This window comes from Sturnira hondurensis, unplaced genomic scaffold, assembly GCF_014824575.4.
Source record: "Sturnira hondurensis isolate 20B ecotype Veracruz unplaced genomic scaffold, ASM1482457v3 Scaffold0006413, whole genome shotgun sequence".
In the NCBI taxonomy this organism is placed as follows: Eukaryota; Metazoa; Chordata; class Mammalia; order Chiroptera; family Phyllostomidae; genus Sturnira; species Sturnira hondurensis.
In genome coordinates, this window is record NW_028079044.1 from 47425501 (window position 1) to 47446979 (window position 21479).

A 21479-nucleotide genomic window follows, 5' to 3' on the forward strand; every position below is an offset into this window, starting at 1 on the left:
AGCTGCACACTTGTACAAAATTTGCAGAAGAGGAAACTGAAGCTCAGGAGGCTCAGGGGAAGGCGAAGGACGGACTCTTCCTGTGACCACATGAGGAATGAGGACATGGAATTCAATCAAGTTCAAGTCTTTGGAGGCAATGATGCATCATGGTCAAGGATGTGGGCACTGAACACGAATCACCTTCCTTAAACTCTTGCTCCCTATGAGTTCTATAACCTTGGGGAAGTTAGTTAGGTTCTGCGTATCTCAATTTCCCAGGTACAAAATAAGGATGAAGATAATGTCTATTTCATAGGGTTATTACAAGGATTGAATGAGTTCAAATACAAAAACTGCTTGGAATAGTGTTTGATGTGTACTAATACACAATAAATATTAGCTACCTTCATTGACTCCAAAGTTGCCGGTTAGCCCATTGCATCAAGACAAACGCTTCCGCCCTCCACCCACCAAATTGGCTCAGGAAAGAAAGAGCGGCCTGGCCAGAGGACAGACCACAGAGGGATCACAAGTTCCACTGTCTGGAGGAGCAGCCGCAGAGGACAGAAGGCCAAAGGCCAGCAAGGCAGCACCATGCCCGAATGCCACCCCACAATGGCCACCCGCTGTAGCTCAGCACCCATTTATGGGGCATCGGGAAGGGTACTTCTAAAAGAAAGAGCGTCACACAAGGCAGGAGCGAGCCCAGCTCCCCAACACCTAGTCCTTGACCACACACCAAAGACAGCCCTTTAGTTAGAACGAGCTCTGAGGGCCGGCAACGCCGCAGCCCTGCCTGGAAACCCACGTGGACACGAGGCGAGGAGAAGGGACTCTCCAGGGCAAAGGCCCGTCCACCTGGGCCCCGAAGACGAGGAAGAGCCCCCTCCCCCCCCACGCATGATCCCACTGTGACCTAGGGGAAGGGGAGTCGCATGGGAGCGCCCACCCGCTTTATGCAAGTGAGGAAGTGAGGCTCCCAGAGGGTGAGTGGCTGCCAGGAAAGGTCACGTAGCTAGGCAATACCAAGTCCTGGACTAGACCTCAGGGCTTGAGCCTCCACGCAGTGCGAATTGTCATGATCTTATTCCATCTTCTGCCTCAGTATTTGTCTTCTTCAACCGCAAAAATGTCCTCTTTTTCTCCCTTCTGTCCTTTTTCCCTGACCTTCTGTCCTCTCCGTGCTGGGGGTTACAAACACGAACAAATCACTTAAGGCCGGGCTCCAACCTGCTACGGACACCCCCTCGCCTCCCACCCCCACCCCGTTCTGCAGGGTGCGCACACAGGAGGTGCTTGGTAAGTGCTTGCTGAGGGGAATCAAATCTTTTTATTGCTGCCATTCTGATAAGGATTCTGATTTTCTTCCCTCAAAATGGCAATGTTGTCATTTTGGTCAGTGGCCTTTCTTTTCCTAGTCTGGAAAGGCAGACTGCGTGTATCACTCTGGCTGGTTTCCGGTTGGTGTCTACCAGAGGGACGGGAGCGCTGAGACCTCTCTACAAAGCCAGGACCCCAAAGAAACCCCAAAGGGGCTCCCCAGAAAAAGGGCCTGAACTACGCCCGTATTTCTCCTGTCCAGGCAGAGAAATGGCAAGAAAGCTTTGCCCGCCTCGGGGTCTGCGTGAGGGAAGAAAAAGGTCCTATGGAAACTTTAAAGCCCGACATACAGGTGTACAGCCCAAACATACACTGCCAGTGTGGACTTCAAAGTCTGGGGCCCAGAAATTACCACAAAAAGCTGTCTAGGACAGGTGAGAGTCTCGAGGGGCTCAAACTGCCTTGCCCCAAGACCAAAAGATGCAGAAAATGAGACAACAGACAAAACAGAGCCATCTGAAAGACGAAGTCAGCCTGTTTAAATTAAAGATATGAAATGAGAATGAGAAACTCTAGTGAAAGAATTTGACCCGAGGATTAAAGTTCAGGATGAGCTGCAAGAAAACGAATGAGAATTTCTAGAAGTATGAGAAACAGAGAATCATTAAAAACTCAACGATGAGAAAGTTCAACAAACGTGGCAACACAGCGGAGCAAAGAAGCCAACGCATTTGGTTGGTGCCCGTCATTCGCCTGTGCCACGTGATGGGAACAAGGAGGACAGGAGGAGTGACACAGCCCCCCCCCACCCCACCCCAAGTTCCCTTTAAAAGATGCTCAGTCTGCAGGCAAGGCGAGTCTCTGAGCAGACAGACACACTTCCAGACAAGAGCGGAATCCTGGTGTGGGATTCCTACATTATCTCAGCTCAGTACAGAAAGTGCAGGAGCAGAAGAAAGGGCAGGGCCGCAAGGTCAGCGTCTTCGGGTCTCTTGTCCACCGCCCATTCCTCTCCACCATCCTGTCACAATTACAAACGAATAGTTGAGTGTTTTTGTGAATTTGCAAAAATCTTTTTATTTGGAAATAATTTTGAGAATAAGAATAGTGCAAAGAACCCCAGGATGCCAAGTTTATCTATTATTATTAAGATTTTACTCCATTTGCCTTATTTTTTTTATTCTCACTCCCATATAATTCTTAGAGTGGCTATCATTTTTTCCAAACCACTGCAAGTTGCATGTATCACGGCCCTCTACTAGATCATATCTGCATTTCTACGCCAAAGGATAACTGTGTAGATGCAAAACTGCGGTGAAACAGGCACCCAGTACCGCTACGTGCAGAGAGGGTGTTACAAAGGCAGCACCCTTGATGGGAGGAGACTCGTAACTGGCCCTGATGAGGGAAATAAATGCCATCTGTTGTGTGGAAGCCACGACTCTCTCCTTCCTGTCCTGCCCACGGGTGCCCTGCACCCACTTGGTCTCCAGAACTCCCAGTCACAGCTGGGAGAAGTGCAGAGGGCCGTTCTTTATCCCGTGTTTAACTGGACTCCAACTGAGATGCCGCCATCGGAAAGGCACCACTTGCTAACTTCTGTGTTTTTCAAACTGTGCACTTTCTCATTTCCTGCCTTAGAGCAAGAGAGGAAGAGGAAACGCCAAAAATATTACAAGACAAGCTAGTTTGTGACATTTCCAAGGGATCGGGATGGAAGGGGCTGGCAGGGGGACCTCGGCATCCAGGGACCTCAGTCTCTTTGCAACCCAGCTCGCTGATGGCCAACAGGGAGTCACGTGGCTCTCCAAGGCACTACAGGTCTCGGGGAGCCGTCTACCTCTGGGAAGTATCTGAGACAGAAGCCTCTCTTCTCCGAATAACGGAGAGGATGTTAACAATCTGGTCTTAATTACGCCCTTGCAGATCCATGGCTACACACACATCACAGTGTTTCCCTGACTCCCACAAGACAGGGTCACCTGCCACACACCACAAGGCCAGGCCCCCGAGTTACTTCCCCTCCCAGGGCTGGGATGGATGGGTCTTGATTGAATCACACACTCTTTCCTGATCTCTCTTGCTTTGGGAGCAGGGCTGGCTGAGGTGGAGGACACTAGCTGAGGCTCTGGAACTAAGGTTTTGGCTGCACAAAAAGGCACAAGTGTTGGCATTCATGATGTGCAAGAAATGAACCACACAAATTTTTAAAGAGAATACCAACTCGTCACGCTTCCCACTCCGTCCTGGGAGTGGGTACTGGGTAGGTGGGCTGGGAGAGGGCTTTCATGGGTTGGGGAACTTCATTTTCTCATGAGTCGGGGCAAGAAGAGTTAATGTCCCTGGGCGGAAAGTAAACAATCAGGTCTACAGCCTGAAGCGTGCAATGAAACGAACCCTCCACGCCAGCTCCTCTCGTGGAGCCCAGCATGGAGAAGACGTAGAATGCAGGAATGAACACACCTCAGTGAAGGAGTGAATTTGGGGAGACCGTTAGGATACAGGCGGAGGCTGACCCCTTACGCATGTGTTACTCCTGTTGCTAAGAGTGCCCTGGTCTTCCCTCCCAGAGCTCCCATAACACCTTCCTTAGCATCTCCCGAAGACGTCCCCGTCCTAAATCCCAGGAAATATGCATGTGTGAGGCTCCACAGCCATGGAGGATGAAGGCAGAAGGTGGCAGTAAGGTTGCTGATCAGGTGACCATAAAAGAGGGAGATCATTCTAGATTATACAGGGAGTCTGACATAACGAAAAGTGGAACAGAAAGATGGCAGCATGAGGACTGAGACCCACGTGAGTGGCTTTGGAAAAGGTGGGAGGAGACTGTGAGCCAAGGAACGCAGGAGGCCTCTGGCAGATACAGAAAGGCAAGGGAACAGCGTCTCCCCTGGAGCCTCCAGAAGGAACAGAGTCCTGCCATCACCTTGATTTTAGCCCAAGGAGACCCTTTCAGACCTCTGACCTCCAGCACTGGGAGAGAATCGGTTTACCACAATTTACTACAGCAGCAAGAAGAAACTGATACGCCATTTATCATTACACTTAGGCTAATGTAATTTTTATTGTATGCCTAACGCTCCCTTCAGTAACGATGATGATAATAATAATAACTGCAGCTCACATTTGTGGAGCCCTTAGCATGCAGCAGGCTTTTCCAAGTGTTTTACCAAGTTTTTCATTAGAGGCAAGACAGTATGAAAAGGTAACTTCAATAGACCACTAAGATGAAGGTACATGCAGGGAACTGAGAGTGCAGGAGGGCACTAGAGGCATCTTCAAGAGGATACAGACGCAGGTATAGCCCTGGCCAGGTGGCTCAGTTGGTTAGAGCGTTGTCCTGTTGGAGCGTTTGATCCCCAGTCAGGGCACATACCTAGGTTGCAGGTTCAATCTTCAGTCGTGGTGCATACTAGAGATAAATGATGGATATTTCTTTCTCACACTGGTGTTTCTCTCCCCCCCCCCTCAAATCATTAAGCATGTCCTAGGGTGAAGATTGTTTTTAAAAAATGAGACAGGTATATTTTAAAAGATGAGTAGGAGTTAGCCTGGAAGAGGCGAAGAAAATCCCAGGCAGGGGAAGGACATAAGAGAAATGAGATGCAGATGTGTGTTGGCAGGCACTTTGGAGGTTCAACTCCAGGCTGATAATTCCTGCATCAGTGTCTCCAGCCTGTAGGTCTCCTCTGAGGTCCAGAATCACATGCCCTGTGTTTGCCTGCAGTCTGCATCTGGATGCCCCGTAGACACTTCAGGGTAGCATGGCCAGTATGGAAACTCATTCCCTGCAGGAACACGTTCCTCCACTAGTTTACCCGGTCTCCAAAAGTGACACCCAGCTCGGTATGACACCCAGCAGGCAAGCCAGAACCCAGCAGTCACCCTGGAGCCCTTCCCCTCTGCCCCTCCCCCATTTGATCCATCACCAAATCTCATCAGTCCTGTCTCCAAGGTTTAAGAGGTGACTCTCACTTCTCTCCACCACCACCGCTACCACCCTGGTCCAACTTATCATCATGGCTCTGGTTTAGAGCAATGGTGTCCTAACTTCAACTGGTGTCCCCTTCAATGGTGTCCCTGCTTCAACTTTTTGTCCCCTGTGATCAGTAGTTCATAAAGCAGTAATCTCTTAATGTCTATCAAATTCCACTCCTGAGCCCACCCACACTCACCAATGCTTCCCTTTGTAGTGGGGGGAGAAACCTGCCCAGCATGGCCTAGAACCTGCTGTGTAATCCGGCCCCCGTCTCCCTCTAAAACTTCACCTAATGCCACTCTCTCCATCGCTCCCTTACACCCTGGCCCTCCTGACTTCCCTCACTCCCAGGAACATGGCAAGCTCTTTCGTGCATAGAGGACTTTACACATTCTGACCCCCCTGCCTGGAACACACTCCCCTGCAACCTGTCTGTCTGCCTGGCCAGTTCCTTCTAAATTCTTCAGTCTCAGAGAAGCCCTTCCTAGCAAAATTGGGGCTACCCCCAGCCCAGTTCACTGAGGGCATGATTTCCATCCCTCATTTGTTTCCTTGATAATAAGAATCACAACCTTTCATCTGTTAGAAGTTCCCAGCTTCTTTATCTTCGCCTCGCTCCTCTCCTGGGATGCAGGCTCCCTGAAGGCAGGGCCAGGTCTATCTGGCTCACTGGGACTTCCCATAGTGCTTAGCACGGAGCAGATGCTCAACAGAGGCTTGTGGAATGGCCTAATTAAAAGAGAAAGTGTGAGGCCACCACTGAAAGATGAGGCTGGAAACAGAAGACTTGAATATAGGGTCCTAGTCTTCTTGCAAACCTGGACCTCCCCCAGGGGAGCCACTCGGCAAATGCATACTGGCTGAAGGACAGCATGGCCAGTCCACAGGAATCTGAAGTGTCCTTTCCAGGCAAGGCTCCCAAAGGAGTTCCTTCTCCTCCTTGGGACTTCTTAGGAAGCACCATGTCTAGCGCCAACAGCACGGGCTCAATAAATACTAGCTGTCCTTGTCACTGTTGCTCATGTGGGAATCATTCGTGCATCCCACAGAAACGGCTTCTTCTCTTCTTCTCGAGCCCATGCCAGATACAGTGGGTAGGAGGGAGGTGGGAGGAAGCAACACAGGAGGGGGAGATGAGAATGGGATGCATGATCTAGTCAAAGTCACTTCTTCCCTCCAGACGTGGGCCACCTGGGTGCAGCATGGACAGGCCAGCTGGGCAGGGGGACCTCTGGAAGGATCTGGAAGGGCCCCATCCCAATGCACACAGTTACTGAGGGGCCTGCAAGGAGCCAACTGGTTTTACAGATCTGGCTCACTGTGGCTGGTGAGGACTGGGGAGGTGGAGAGAATTTCAATTTCCTTCACCAAATGGCAAGCTTGCGAAAAAGTCCTTTCTCTCTAACATTATCACATACTAAAAATGAAAAACCAGCCATTTGGAGGAGAATAGATGGGCTGCTTAGCTCACAAGATACAAGAGGGCTGAAAATCAAGTCTGGAGAACATCATAAGGTACTTTACGTGCTAAGACGCTGCCCTTTTTCGGACCTGGGAGTTTCTATTTTTTAAAAAAGAATAGGAGCCAGAAAAGTAATTCCCTATAGAACAAGCCACTCATTCTATATTTCAAATCCATGTGGTGGCTGAATCTCCAAATCCATTCAATGGGTTAGGAAATATTTTTAACTCTTTATCTCAAAACGTACAGTTTGAAATAATGGCCTATTTCAAAAAACAGGCAGTCACAGATAAGACAGGACAAGAGACGGCACTACACGAGAAAGGTCATGATGCAAAGAAGACATATTTCCGAATGTTTTATGGCTGACATCACAAACTGGCATAGGGAAAGGAGCCGTGGCCTGGGAGCCTGAAAACAGCCCTGTGACCTTGGGTAAGTCACTGCACCTCTCCTAGCCTCACTGTATTGTATAAGAAGGGGCCAAAACAGATGTTCTCCAAGATCCTTTTTTCTCTCTGAACTGTTGAAGTTTCCTGAAGACCTACATCTTTTTCCTTTACTCTCACCCTCACCTTGCAAAACGGAAAGGCCTTGGGTAATGGTGGCAGCAGACATAAAACTGGCCTCGACATTGAATTACGCTTTACAATCCCAAACATTCATCACCCAGCAGCCCAGCCCTGCCGTCCGCCCAGAATCAATGATGCCCAGACGAACTGACCAAGTCTATGGGAAAAGCGGCAGAAAGTTCTTGCTCTTTCTGATTAGGGCAGGTAAAGCTGAGGTCACGTTAACGACAATCTGCACTTGGCCCTCCATTCCCCTGCCCAGTGGAAAAATAAATTATTAAAGGAAACCGCTTTAGGAATGCCCGAGAACTCTCGGGATGTCTGAAACCGCAGAATGCCAGACGCCAGTGAGTTTCTTTTTTCTTTCAAACTTCAAGTAGCTCAGAAAATGCAGCAGGTCCCCAAATGGTAGAAGCGTTAAATCACGACCCACTTCCCAGTCTTCCTGATAGCGAACAACAACCCCCAAGTGGAAATCTTTTTTCCCCTTTGATTCATTTGCTTTGAACAAGCGTCCTGGGGCCTGCCGAGCAGCTCTGCGTCCAGGCAGGGCCGGGGATCTGGGGGCCGAGAGGCCAGGCCAACCCTTCCAAGGAACGCGGGGAACTTTCTTCCGCCGCGCCAGGGAGACAATGCCAGCGCCCGCGCTCTGCATTGAGAAGGCGCCCCATCAGCGGGGCCCCGCCACCAGGCGCGCTGTCCCGGGCCCTCTCTGGAGGACGCGCCGCCACAGGGCCCCGCAAGCCCCACCTGGGCGCCTCCTCCGGGGATCAGACCCCCTAGGCCCTGCAGGGCTCCGGGCGGGCCGGAACCCTCCCCGCGGAAAGGGACACCCCACTGGGAATACAGCCTGGTGCACGCCCAGCGCACCGTCCCAGCGCCTCTCCTTGCAGGGTCCGCGCCAGGGATTCCGACAACCCAGGGTGACCTCGCCATGCACGACTGGACGACCTGCAACTCACCGGGACCAGGCGAGCCGCTGGGCATTATTCCATCGCGGGCTCGGCGACGGCTCCGCAGACGCCCGCGCCCCGGCCCCCTCTGCCGAGTGATCGCGGCTCTCGGAGCGGAACGCAGGGTGCGGTGGGGAGCGGCGAGCGCGGCAGGGGGCGGGGGCCGGGCTGCCCAAACGCGGAGTGCCCGCCCGCAACGGCGGCGGCCAGGCGAGGCACGGGCGGCGAGCGCGGCGCAGGAAGGGGCGGGCGACCATGTGCCGAGGGGAGGAGGCCCTAGCGACGCGCGCTGCTTGGACGATCCCGCTCTGCGGCGAGGGCGCGGGTTTCAGGAAATCCAAACACTTCGACAGGAAATCAGGATCCTGACTAAGCATTCCCGTCCGGCCGCCACTCTGCGCCGGGGGCTCCCGCCTCGCTTAACCCTTGGCCCACCAGCACGCAGGCCGGGGGACGGGCGGGGTCTCCGACACCCGGAGGCGGGCACCACGGATTCCCGGTGAGCGAGCCCGCCTGGGGTCGGGAGTCCTGCCGCTCCGCCCCACTCCCCCTCCAGCCTGTCTCCTCCTTGCGCCGGGGTGGAAGCCATGGGATTTGCATGAAACCTTGGCCTTAGAAGATGCCTTTCTAAGGCCCCCCGACTGCAGGAACGCATCTTGGCCTCCCCCCATCCTGCAGAGGACAAACTTGGAATCTCCCAGCTCCTTCCCCTGTTTTCTACGAAAGAAATGACTTTTACCTGGCTGCCCCCCTTTACCGCCTCCTCCTTGCTAATTTCCTCAAATGGTGCCCAGTGTCGAGGGGCAGAAACGTTAAGAGTCAGAACAGTATAGTAACAGTACAACAGTGATGGTATGGACGTCAGACTGGGCCCCCCTTGGAATCGGGCTTTGCCTTTTTGCCAGCTGTGTTACCTTAGGTAAGTCACTGAACTTCTCTGAGCCTCCCTATCCTTAAATGTGAAATGGGGCGGTAATGCCCCCTCAGGTTAGATTTGGAAACTGAATGTTCAGACAAGGACTGACTGACACATTGGTAATGCTCACATAAGTGATAGCCATCGTTGTCTTATTCCGGCAGGGACCTCAGAGAGCAGGGTTTTAACCTGCGGGGAGCGTGCTGTGCACCTCTGTGGCTACTCACAAAGCCTTAGAACATCATTTTCCTCCCAGTCTCCCAGTGATGATGAGGATGGTGATGATGAGGATTGCGGTGTTTCGGAAACTGCCCTCGGCTGAGGAAAAGGTCGGTGGCTGTGGCAGACCCTCTTCTGGTGAAATCCGAAACTCACCAAACCTCACAGAATTGGGGATTTTGCTCTCAACTCGGGAGTCAAGACGTTGTCTGGGTTCGTGAAGAAGTCTGGCGAGGCTTTATAGAGTAGGAGAAAGCCGAAGTAAACCTCTGTCCAGTCAGGCCTGAACCAGGCGGCCAGCGGCAGTGATTCATTGTGGTTTCCCATGGAAATGCCACATCTGGGGGGTTTCTGCATTTGGGTGGAGGCTGCAGCTTGGTGGTTTTGCTGTAAGCGTTTCAAATTCCCTTGAAACCCAGTCAGACTTTGAAGAGGGAACAACATGCCCATGAGTGAAAACCAAAGCTTGAAATGAACCTGCGAGGAACTGAAAGTGGCCATCAGCTCCTCTACTCCAAAGAAGGACCGGACATCAGTTTTAGACCGAGGCTTCTCCCTTTTCTGCAACTCTTTTTCAGGGGTCAGAGGCGGTGGGAGCTCGGGGCTTGGCACTGAGAGTCCAGGGTCCTGCCCCAGGCCCTTTGCAGCTGCTGTTACCTCTGCCTGGGAGAGTCCCCATCGGCTGTTCTGGGCACTCAGCTCTCAACTCAAAAGTCAGCTCCTCAAAGGGGCTTCCCCCAGCCATTCCATCTACTTGTCTTGACACCTGTGCTCCCACCTGCACCTTTCCCCGCATCCCACGCTGTGTTTCCTTGCTGCATAGTCCTCATTTTTTAATTTTTCCTGTTCATTGTCTGCCTGCCCCTGCACGGACAAAAGCTGCATGAGAGCAAGACTGCTGCTTGTCTCCATCACTCAGTGCCAAGACCAGTGCTGGCCCACAAGGGACCCTCAACCAAGACACGTCCAATGAATGAAGGGGGTAAACGAGATGAGACCTACAAGTTCACTCTGCCCCTTAGCTGCCTGTGTCTTCTGCTTTGGCGGAGAGGCTTCCACATGCGAAAGCCCAGTGTAATGGAGGAAGTGCCGGTCGGCTCTGTTCGTGGTTCTGGAAAGTGAAAACTCTAATTAAGACTGGCAGATGACACAGTGCAGTCTCATTGGTACAGTCCCAGTTAATTGCTCCTCCCACCCTGTACTGTGTTCATATAAAGGACGTATTTATCACATTATGTGTTTGCTCCGTGAGTGGCCCCCTATGTCAGATGGCACACCCTTTGAGCTGGAGAGGAAGGAAAGGAGCCTACATTTATTGAGCACTTACTCTAAGTGGGGCCCTGGGCAAAGGTGGGTTTGAACTCAAGAAAAGGCATTGGTTAAGGGCCTGTGATGGGCTCGGAAACCTTCTGGGCACTAGATTGGCAGAGATAAATTTGTTGCTCCCTAAGGAAGCCAGGCAAGAAAGTTCTGTTTAGAAAGCAGAGAGATGATAACGCCAAAAGAGGTCTGTCCAGGGTGTCATGGGCTGCATGGAGCATCTGGGGTGGGGCAGGGTGGGGGCGGGGGGTGGTACACATTCCTATATCGGCATGGGGAGAGAGTCTTAGCCTGTGCAGGCTGCTACAGTAACACCAAAGATGCAGTGACTTCTAAACAACGCACATTTGTTTCTCACAGTTCTGGAGGCTGGGAAGTCTGACATAGGTGTGGACAGACTTAGTATCTGGTGAGGAACTCCTTCCTAGTTCACAGACAGCCATCTTTTCACTGTATCCTCACAAGGTGCAAGGGCCAAGGGCAAGGTTGCTTCTTGGGGTCTGTTTTAGTAGGGCACTAACTCCATTCCTGAGAGCTCCACCCACATGACCTAATCTTCTTCCAAGGCCTCACCTCCTAATTCCATCACTTTGAGGATTATGATCTCAGCCTATAAATTTGGGAGGCAGGGATACAAACATTTAATCCGTAGCAGGAAGTTACAAAGCATTTCCCCCAAAATGGGGGCCTGGTGACCAAGTTTCAGGGAAGAAATGAGGTTTCTCCAGCCGGATGAGGAGGCTCGGGCCTGCCAACCAGAGCGGAAACCACAGGTGCTGCTGATGCTCGGCTCTGCGTCCCCTGCGCCCAACTCTGAGCTCACCTGCTGTTGCATTTTGTACCACAGTCCAAGGAACACACCTCTCCTTCTGTCTGCCTGAGGCCTCTCTCCAGAGCTGTGGGACCTTAGCCATACTGCAAGTGCCAGTCGCCTCGGGGGAACCCCCCAACCAATCAGTGGCTGCATGTCCCAGCCTCCCATCCCTACGAGGGAGACAGCCCTACAGGACTTTCAGCACAGGTGGCTCCCCACAAGTAACTCTCCGTGACTTACGCGTCATGCTTCCTCTCCCTTCCTCACCTCACTTTCTCACGCCCTCGTTTGTTCTTCCTGGGATCTATCCCCTACCAAATAACCCAGCTGCATCCACTTCCTTGTCTGAAGATTTGTTTCTGGGGAAACCCAATTCAGGGCAGCATTCATTCACTTACTCACAGATACTGACCAGGCGCCCGCTGTGGGCCTGAGCAAAGACTGAGCATAAGCACATAATATATTTGGGTAACTCTGCAAGGTTCAGCGCAGTCTGAGGGAAGGGCGCATGCTCAGGCATGGGAGGCAATGAGACTAAAAAGCTTTGCACCTTTTTGCAGTTGAGGAAACCGAGACACAGGAGCATTGAGTAACCGGCTCAAGGCCAAACACTTAGTGCGTGCAGATGCTTTGGAGTCCAGCCTCCTAACCACCACCTGTGCCTCCTTCCCCGGTGGTCAAAGCTGTGGGTGCAGCCGCAGGTGAGCTCACCCACGGGGAAGGAATAGAGCAAGAAGATCCTGCGATCAGGGTTGAAGACTGAGGGACCCCGTAGGTGGCAAAGGAAGAGGTGCCCTGCAACAAGACACAGAGTAGTCAGAGGAAGGAAGTGGAGGAAAACCAGGGGGCAAGGGACGAAATTGTTTCTAAAAGGAAGGAATGGCCAGCACCCTTGGTTGCCCCAGAAAATCCAATCAGCCGGGGCTGGAAAGCAAGTGTCATTTTATCCAGCAACTAGAAGGCTGGTAACTTTTAGCAGAGCTGTCTCAATGGAGTGGAGGGATTGCAAGCCAGATTGCAGTGGGCTGAGGACTGAGTGGGAGATCGCAAGTGTAGACGCTTCTCTACAGAAACATGGCCATCCAGTTGGTGGGAGGTAAGTGCGCAGGATTCTTTGGAGAGGGTGGGAGAGTGAGCATCTGTGGTTGATGGGAAGGTCCCAGGGAGGGGAAGAGGTTGAGGAGGAAGGGCGGGGTCCCTGATGGAACAGGTCCTGAGGGGAAAAGGGGGTGGGATCTAGAGTCGGGTGGGAGGAGACAAGCACTGGACCGAGGAGGGCCACCTCGTTCAAGGGGGTAGAGTGCTAGAGGGAACGGGTACAGAACTCTCAAGTTCCATCGGGATCTTACCCTGGATTTACAGAGTAGGCGTTCGGTGGGCTCCTAAGGGCCCTCTAGTTTAATTCCTCATGAAATTTATGCTCTGGGTGAAATGAATTCATTCACATGTAGATGAGTAAAAAGTGACTTCAGCCTCATCACTGGTAATGAAATAGCATAAGAAGCTATTTTGGCCCAAAGTAGGTTAGGGAAGTAGGAAGGAGAGGATGGGCAGGAAGGACCTAGGAGCCAGAACAGATACAGCTTGGTGACTACTGCTGGGGTGGAGGGTGAGAACATGCAAGGTGGGGACAATGGCCCTCACCTGTGGAGAGGGTGTTGCGTTTAACCCTGATAAAGAGCAAGGGAGGAGCAGGTTTTGAGGAGAAAGATAATGAGTTCCTGTTTGTGATCAGTGCTGGGAGGGCGGGAAGGCTGTGTGGGTGGCAGATACAAGTCTGCAGCTTTGCGGGGCTGGGGAGGAGGGGGCGGTAGGTTTGAGGGTAGTAGGAGGGGGACCTGCACAGTTGGTGAGTGGGGGAATCAGCACCTAAAAGCCAAAACCCTTTGCTAGCTTCTCAATCTTGTTTTGGAGCCATTTTTCTAAGTCGGGGGTTCTCGACCTTGGCCCTGTCAACATACTGAACCGGCTCATTCTTCGTTGTGGGGGCCTCCTGTGCTTGGTAGGATGATTAACTGGCTTCTACCCAGCGGAGGCCAGTAGCAAAGCCCCAGCTGTGACAGCTAAAAGGTCTCCGGGCATTGCAAAATGTCCCTTGGGGTGGGGGCAAAACTGGGCCCAGTTGAGAACCACTGCCCTATCACCTTTTTCTCAGGTCATGTTAAAATTGTTGTGAGTGTGCGGGTGTGGACAATGTTTTTTAGCAGAAGCACCTGACCCCAGTGTGGAGTCAAATGGCCTGGGTTTAAGTCCTGGTTGCTCCACTGGGTTTATGGTTGTTTTGCTTTGCTTTGCTTTGTTTTGTCTTTGTCTTGTTTCTTCTGTAAAATGAATTAAGAGGATGAAAAGAGGTCACCCGTGTGCAGTGCTTGGCCCGTGTGCAGTGCACACAGTCAGCATCCCACAGCCACCCATGCCGTTGGTAACACTGAGCCCCAGGGAACACCTCCGTTGACGGAGCAGCTGGAGGAAGAGACATCTGTCGTTGGGATCTGGGTGGTGGGAAACGTGGATGGGGAACTGGGTGTGTGTTTTCCATCTGCCAACATTAAGCAGTTCCCTCGGGGGTGGCGGGAGCTACGTCAGCTGATGGCAGTATTGTGGAATGGTGACGATGTCGATGCAGTCCTTGAGGGCTCACCTGGTGTCAGGTGCTATGTAGATGGTAATGCTCATTGACCCCTATGTTCCCTGCAGCATTATTTACAATAGCCAAGATACAGAAGCCACCCACGTGCCCGTCAGTACACAAGTGGGTAAAAACGCTGCAGTACCTACATACAATGGAATATTACTCAGCCATAAAAAAGAATGAAATCTTACCAATTTATGACAGCATGGGCCTAGAGGGTATTATGCTAAGTGACAGAAGTCAGAGAGAGAAAGAGAAACACCATGTGATTTCACTTGCATGTGAAATCTAAAGAGCAAAATAACAAACAAAATTGAAACAGACTCATGGATACAGAGATCAGACTGAGGGATGACAGATGGGAGGTGGGGGGTGGAAAGGTAAAGGAATTAAGTACAAATTGGTAGTGACAAAAATAATCACAGAGATGTAAAGTACAGCATAGGGAATATAGTCAATAATATTGTAATAATCATGTATGGTGCCAGATGGGTACTGGAAATATCAGGAGGACCACTTGGTAAAGTATGTGATTAGCTAACCACTATGCTGTACACCTGAAACTAATACAAAACAATATTGAATGTCAACTGTAATTGAAAAATAAAATGTAAAAATACTCACTGAAGGATCACAACACGGTTTGGTGCCTTAGGTACCACTTACTATCTCCATTTCATATGCACAGACTGAGTCAAGATAGTAACCTGGTGAAGCAGGCAGAGCTGGTCGGAAAGGTGAGTTCCGCAGGGAGGTGGGGTAGAAGGGGGAAGGGCCTGTCCTCCCCCCCAAGTTCTAACCAGGACCAACCCTGCTTAGCTCCCGAGATGGGATGACACCGGATGCGTGCAGGGTGGTGTAGCCGCAGACGGAAAGGGCTGTCCCTGCAGAGAGGGCCACAGGAGCAGAAACAGGGTCCACCCTTGCACACCGTCAGCGCCCGTGGGACAAAGACTAGAGGGACTGTGCCAGGTGGAGTCACACTGGAACCCACAGTGAAAGAAACAGTCACGCTGACCCAAAATACCATAAAACTGTGGTATTTTGTTCATCTTGCAGCTTATACATTGGTTTTTCTTTTTAAAAAATATTTCTGCCTGGCCAGTGGCTCATTTCATTGGAGTATCTTTCCTATACATCAATATCCCAAGGTTTCCAGTTTGATTCTGGTTTGACCTCTGCACATACAGAGGTCAACCAAAAGTGTGTGAATGGGTGGAACAACAAATTGGTCTCTTTCTCACTCTCTCAAAATCAATAAATGAAAATACTGCATTAAAATATTTTTATCTTGATTACCGAATTTGTTGGCTCCTGCTCTGATGGATTGAAGAAAATGCCAAACTCTTCCAGCCTCCGTGACCTCGCTGCTGGCCATTCGGGTTCCAGCCTGCATCTCTCCTGCCCCCTGGCCGGCAGAAGGCCAGGATCCTGATTTCAGCCCCACAGAACAGAAGCCGCTGGTGAAGAGGCGACGGTGCGTGAAACCAAGTGCCTTTGGAAGAGGAAGTGGATTGTGGGCACCCAAACCGAAGAAATGCCCACTGCAGGAGGTTCCTCTTTGGGGCCCCTGGAGACCCGTGGTGCAGACAAGAAAGCATGGTGGGGAGTGGCAAGAGGAGGGACAGGGAGATGGGAGGAGGGGTCAGCTCACGTGAACACGGCTGGGTGGAAATTCTGGCGCACATACTAACTCTGATTTTTGCCCAGTACTCTAGCCTAAGCGTTACATCTCGGCTTCCTGGCTATAACATGGGGATAATATAAATACCCACATCATGAAGTTTTTAGGAGGATAACATGAATTAAGCCACAGAAAAGTACTTGAATATAATAAATGGTGTTTTTCTTTTCATTGTGATGTCAGCCTTTTCATTACTATTTTTCAAGTTACAGAATCATGAAGGAGAGAGAGATGGAACAGTGACATGAATCTTTTTGGGGACCCCAGGGAAGCTTTCTTTTGGTGGGTTAGTCGGTTGGTTTTCCAGCTGGGAGAGCAAGAGAAGTCAGTGGAGAGAGGCAGACAGAAGCAGGTGGCAAGCCACTGAGCCGCGATTCCCCGCTGGAGCTGTGAGGACCTGTTCAACATTCCCAAGTTTGCACTTGCCAATTCACACAGAAGTTAATGACTGGACAAGGGTCACTCATGCCTGGCCAGCCTGGGCAGGGACAGAATCCAGACTTCCTACTGGCCAGGGAGGTGTTTCTCCGTGAAAACCTGGCCACAGCACTCTGTCTAGTGGCTGTGGATCGTGCCACCACTGTGCGTGAGCCCAGGTCACAGGCAGGGAAGTAAGGTGCTCATGGAACTCCGTCTTTGCAAGAGCTGACCCTGCCAGGACCCGGAAGATGCACTACCAGGGGCATTGTCTCCAGAGATGGCTGAACATCAAGGGAAAGTGCTTTCTATCCTTGGGTTACTTATTTTAAAAGCTTCATTTACAGCTATAATGGAGCTTTGTGATGAAAGGTCAGACAAGCGAGTCATTGCAATGATCTCTAAAGAGAGAAGGTCTCTTCCTCACCTCTAAAGGAAGGAAGGTCGTCTTCCCTTCTGTGTGACATTAATAAAGGCTTCACCCTCTTCTCCATCTGGCAGCCCCAGGCAGCCCCAAACAAGACATCCCTGACCTTTTGGGGTGGGGCAGCCCCTCATTTCTGTCCCCTAAGCCTCAGGGGGATCAGTGCTGGTGGAGCATTCACTGCTGGGCACCACCCCCCCCACCTCAGACCCCGCGGGCGGGGACTCCCTCGTTCACCTGTGCACCCGCAGCACTGATCAGAGTGCAGGCCACGTCTTGTGGATGTGGACACATCTCGTGCATGAGTGTGCACCTATGGAACACCACCGCTCACCAGCTATGTGAGGAAAGCCTCTTGCTTCCTGAGTAAGCAAAACCGGGTGAGGAGACTTTCAAAGTGGCCTTCTCACGCTGGTTCCTTGTCCAGGGCAGAAGCAGCTGTGGGTGGTCATATGGGTATCGATAATGACAATGAGCAGCAGTAAGAGATAAAATGTATCGAGTGTTTACGCCCAACACTCTTCTGATGATTCCAATAGCACTTTCCAGTGATAACCTCACTTAATCTCCAAGTAAATTCAGGAGGGAAGACTATTAATACATATATGTTACAGATGAGGAAACTGAGGCTCAGAAAAGTCACACACTGATTCTCCAATTCACTCAGTCACCTGCTCTCTTGCTGCAAACTGAGCTCCGTGGGTAAAAATGGTGCATGGAGTTGGCACACTTCAAACCTAAGGAGCTGATGGTATACCTCAGCCCTCATTGGATACTGCCAAAATAACAGACTCCTTTAGTCAGCACCAACTGTTTCAGAAACAGCGGGAAATGACCCCTACCCTGGGGTGGTTTTGTAAATGGTCCTTGATTGGACTCGTGGTTGGTATCATTATCACCAAATTCTGCAATTACAGCCCATCCTGGAGAGTACTGGCTGGGTTGCAGTGACAGGGATGTTTACATAGACATGTTCTAACTCCAGGCAAGACTTTCAGCTGGTGACTTGCCCACCCAGCTGCTGGTAGCTGCTAGGAAATTGCCTGGGGCCATTTCGGGGGCCTGTCTCTTTAGACAGGACTCCCCCAAAGCCAGAACCACCACCCCAGAATAATAACACCAACTATTAATAACTAACATTGGTGCAGTCCTTTAAAAATTACACAACATAATTTTGTACAGAGGCTTTGCCTGGTTTACCACTTCCTCTGGGAGTGGAAGGGAGGACTGGTATGAGGGGTGTTCTTTTAAAGAAAAATGCCAAAAGCTTGTTTCCTCTCGATGACGGCATCCTTCTTCGTTCCACAGACCTTTGGGGAGCACCTAGTCTGTGCTAGGGACTGGACTAGGTGATGGGATGTAATGGGGAACAAAATAGACGCTGTTCTGACTCACGAAGCTGATGGTCTAGTTGAAGAGAGAGGCCATAATTAATGTACAAAGATAAATGCAAAATTACAACTTCAGCAGTGCTAGGACTGGAGAGACAAGAAGTGTAAAGTGAGCCAAAAATGGAGGGATTTACCATAATTAAGATAAGAAAAACTTTTCTAAGCCAGCATTACAAATAAGAGTTAATTTGGCAAACAAAGAGGGAAAAGAGTTTTAACCAGAGGGAACACCACACATAAAAGCCCTAGGGCCACAAGGGGTATATCAGTCAGCTTTTGCTGCCTAACAAAACACCCCAAAACTTAGTGGCTCAAACAGCAACCATTTGGCCCTTAATTCTATAGATTGGCAATTTGGCCAGAACAGGCGGGGCAGATTTCCTGTGATCTTATTATGCACTTGAGGTCGTCTCCCAGGGCAGCCGAAATGGCCTAGTGCTCCTCTGTGTCTGCTCACCCTCCAGCAGGTTTGTGCAGGTTTGTCCAGGATTGTTGGCACAGCAACAGGCAGGGTTCTGAGAGGAGCAAGAGAGGAGGCTGTGAAGGCTTTTCACAGCCTGGGCTCTGAACTCACCCAACCTCATTCTGCCACATTGTATTACTGGTCAAAGCAGCTTTCAGCGTCATCGATAGGATAGAGATTCTTAGAAATGGAACGGATTTTCAGTGGAGTCTAGTCCAGGTAACAAACAGCAGGTGTGTACTAAATGTTCCTTGAATGAGTGGAATGATGAACACACCACACAGCCTGTCCTCAGCATCTCCCACCCCTGAAATATTGTACTAATGGCCTAGAACCACTTTCTCTACCTTGGGTTCTTTTTGACTCCTTGTCTGTACCCCCTCCACAGTGAGGTCATAGAGATTTATCTAACCTGATGTGATAACCTTTGTTTCCCCAGTGCCTGCCAAGCCTGTTGATATATCAAAGTCACTGGGACGGGCTGCTTAAAATACAGAGCCTGCCCTCCACCCTAGATTCACCGAGTGCTTCTGGGATCCCCGTGAAACGGGGATCCATATTTTTAAAAAGCTGTCCCCATGAGTTAGATGCAACTGATCCTGCTTTGGGGAGCCACTGGCTGCAGGGTAGTTCAGACGCAAGCTTTTCAGAAAAGGTTCTCCGGCATTCTTGGTCTCATCAGCTCAGACCATCAGTGCCTCTTAAAGAAGAGGCAGCCTACAGGGTAGGCACTGTTCCTACCCTGTACCAGCTGCAGAACTGATGTCTCCCTTGCTGTGTGGCCACTATAATCTGTGCAGACTTTTTACCATTTCATTGCTCAAAAGCTGTTATTAAAATCTGTTTATGTACGTCACGTTCTCATGCCCCTCCCCTTTCCCACCCCCTCCACTCTCAAAGACCTGGGAGGTCCTTGGAGATCACAAGAGGACCTGGGACAAAATTGATACCATTTTGGGTCAATTGATTTCAATCCAACTGATCCAAGTGGCCACTGATACGTGAATGGATAACAAGATGTGGTATATACATGTATTAGTCAGTCATAAACATGGAAGAAACTTCTGCCGTGTGCTACAATGTGGATTGAACCTGATGACATTAATATGCTAAGCGAAATAAGCCAGTCACAAAAAGACAAATACTGTCTGATTCCACTACCACAAGCATCCCCAGAATCACATTAAAAAAGACAGAACGTAGAATGGCAGCTGCCAGGGGCCAGGGTGAGAGGGGTGGGGAGTCAGTATTCTGTGGGGGCAGAGTTTCTGTCGCACGAGACAAAAGAGTCCTGGAGGTGGATGGTCGTGATGGTGGCACAACAGCGTGGCTCTCCTTGATGGCACTGAAATGGACACTAAAAATGGTGCAGACGGAGGAAAGGGAAGATGGTAAGTTTTCCGTCCTGTGTACTTCACCACGATGAAAAACTTTGCGGAGCATCACCAGGCATCCTCCAACACCTCCAGGACAGGAGCATTTCCTGACACCGTGACAGTGCCAGGGACCAGCACATGGCCTCTATTATAACTTGGATTCTCTGAGATAATGGCTCTGCACATTTTTCACAGAGCCACTGATGGGTGACAGCCAGCTGAGGTCGGGCCAGTGCTGCTCGCTCCCCATCCATCTATCTCTGCCTGGCTCCTGAGGCTTGGCCCCTCTCCCGTTTTCTCCTCCAGTCCCGCCTGTGGTCTTGGCGCAGTTCTGTTCTCCCTTGAAGACTGGGCGCGGCCCTGCCCCCGTGGCTGTGTCTGCCCCAGACAAACCGGAGGACTCAGCGCCCAGCTCAGGATCGCCTCCTTGGCAGAAAGAATCATATCGAAAGTGCTTTCTTAATTAGAGCCAAGGCCTGTCTGTTCTTATAACTTCCCTCCCTGGGGTTCAAATCCTACCTTCTGGAACGACACAAGGCAGGCCCAGCCCCCTTTCCCATCCAGCAGGGATTCGGACACTCAAACACAGCTGGGCTAGTCCTCCCCCAGCCCTCCCCACATCTCGAGTGTCTCAGATAACAGGTTTCCAGATCCGTCTGTCCACCCAGTTGCCCCTGTCGGACCCCATTGCAGTTCATTCGTGTCTTCTTAAAACGGGCTCTCAGAAGTCAATCCCCTCCAGATGGCATCTGACCAGTGCAGGAAAGAGCCAAGTTACCATTTCCATGATGTGGACCCCAATCCTCTCGATCCGAAACTGAATCCCAATGCCTGTTATGTTTTTAAACGGAGCTGTAACCCCCAAGTCAGCCTGTTTAAGCACCCACGCCCTCCGTCAGCCCCCAGTGCAACCAATGAATGTAGCTAAAACTTCAGGTTGCCCGAAATCTTTAGGTGCACTGCGCACCCACTGAGTGGCCACGGAGCCATGTCGATGGTTTCAGTCTCTTTTCACCCATTTCTTTGAAGCGTTAATGAACTCGCATCCAGACCTTCTCCAGTCCTCATCTCATTTACAGTCAGGTCTCATGTTCCACAGGCTGTTGTCCTCCCTGGCCACATTTCAATTCCTTTCCCTCAGAATCTGACCCGGTCATTTCTGGGATCCCCATGGGGCCTCCTGTGGGCTCTAAAGAGAACCCTCAGGTTCACTGCTCCAGGCCCTGTGTGGCTGTCCTCTGCCCTTGAAGCCCCACCCCCGCCCCCACCCCAGGTGCCTAGCCCAGCCATGGATCCCAGCACCAGGCACTAGAACATGGAGTCCCTGCCCAGTCTGATGTCATTCCAGAGCCTCCAAAGCCACAAACTGGACACTTGGTTCTGTTCATGCCTTCATCTCACCAAATCCCTGTGCTCCAGCCCCTTCTTCAGGGATGGCCAATCGGGTTCTGGTCCCTTCCCTCTTCACCAGTCACACCCAATCCAAACAGGATGTTCAGAGGCTGAATGAATAGAAACATGTCTATTTTTTCATTTTTAGACAGGGGTGAAGGGA

General features: G+C 51.0%; 1 protein-coding gene across 3 annotated transcripts in view; it reads right to left on the reverse strand.

Moving 5' to 3' along the window:
- The window catches only part of ASAP1 (ArfGAP with SH3 domain, ankyrin repeat and PH domain 1), a 274738-nt gene extending 266078 nt beyond the window's left edge, over positions 1–8660 (reverse strand). For 2 of the 3 annotated variants that reach the window (XM_037048557.1, XM_037048556.1), the window contains exon 1: positions 8278–8660. In XM_037048557.1, coding sequence (XP_036904452.1) covers positions 8278–8645 — 368 coding nt within the window. In that variant the 5' untranslated portion in view covers positions 8646–8660. The remainder of the gene's footprint in view (positions 1–8277) is intronic. The other variant, XM_037048559.1, reaches the window with a different exon arrangement.
- Positions 8661–21479: the final 12819 nt, after the last annotated feature.